Genomic DNA, 1,074 nt, shown 5'->3' on the forward strand with positions numbered 1-1,074 from the left:
TATATTTAGACAAATATAGAAAATCTTTTAGAAATATTTTACCCTAAGACACTTGTTTAAGCTCTAAGGAAATTAGAGAGAGAACTTTAGACTCTTCAAGGCAAAATGAGAACAAATATCTACTCTCCACCTCATCCATTTTGACTGTACTAGGAATCTTGCCATTATATAAACCATTTAACTTCTGAAGTCCAGGTATCATAGAGCACAGTCTGACAGCACACAGCTGCAGAGATGGATAACCAAAGAGTAATCTACTCTGAAATGAATCTGGCCCCAAACCCAAAGAGGCAGCAAAGGAAACCTAAGGGCACTAAAAGCTCCATTTCAGAAACTGAACAGGAAATAACCTATGCTGAATTAAACCTTCAAAATGCTGCTCAGGATCTTCGAGGTGATGACAAATCTTACCGCTGCAAAGGTAAAGCACTTAACAGCTCCTCAGTCCAACTCTTTTAGGATGTGCAGTTGGGGTGCAGGGGTGTGGGGAAAGAGCATGACGTGCTCACATAGTTTAATTCATGAACCAGAGTTCTAAGTTGAGATATGGTATTTTAATATGAAATATGCGGACAAATGTTACTCCTACATTGTTCAAATTTGTAGTCTTAGTCCCACAACTCACAGAGCACTACATTTACTGAAAAATGCAATAGTATATTCTGAGAGAAAGATTATTATGGTAGATGTGGGTTTGGGATCCAAGTTTATCTTTGATTCCCTTTGCATGTGGGGTCCCGTGTATGAAAATATTCTAACCAGCCAACTCCGTCTCTCCTTTCTCAGTGTTTCTGTTTGTCTCCCTGAAGGTTTACTGTTTCCTCCAGAGAAGCTCATTGCTGGGATCCTGGGAATCCTCTGTCTTGTCTTAATGTCCACTGTGGTAACAAGACTTCCCAACTCCCGTAAGTAGGTTTTGTAGAATAAAAGAGAACTTTTACACTTAATGATTGGAAGTACCTCTAAACATTTCATCATATCAGAGAATAGTATTCTGATTTTAGCATTATGTTTTGAACTAAATGAGGAATAGTTATTTTGATTTTTTCAAAAATATAAATGAAACAGTAATTG

At 37.5% G+C, this 1,074-nt stretch overlaps 1 protein-coding gene across 1 annotated transcript in view; it reads left to right on the forward strand.

The window, feature by feature from the left end:
* The first annotated feature begins 234 nt into the window (after positions 1-234).
* The window catches only part of LOC105816652 (NKG2-A/NKG2-B type II integral membrane protein-like), a 21,737-nt gene continuing 20,897 nt past the window's right edge, over positions 235-1,074 (forward strand). The window contains exons 1-2 of the mRNA XM_012652140.1: positions 235-421; positions 810-905. Of these exons, the coding sequence (XP_012507594.1) occupies positions 235-421; positions 810-905 (283 nt within the window). The remainder of the gene's footprint in view (positions 422-809; positions 906-1,074) is intronic.

Source organism: Propithecus coquereli, unplaced genomic scaffold (genome assembly GCF_000956105.1).
Source record: "Propithecus coquereli isolate 6110/MARCELLA unplaced genomic scaffold, Pcoq_1.0 Scaffold380, whole genome shotgun sequence".
NCBI classification, from domain to species: Eukaryota; Metazoa; Chordata; class Mammalia; order Primates; family Indriidae; genus Propithecus; species Propithecus coquereli.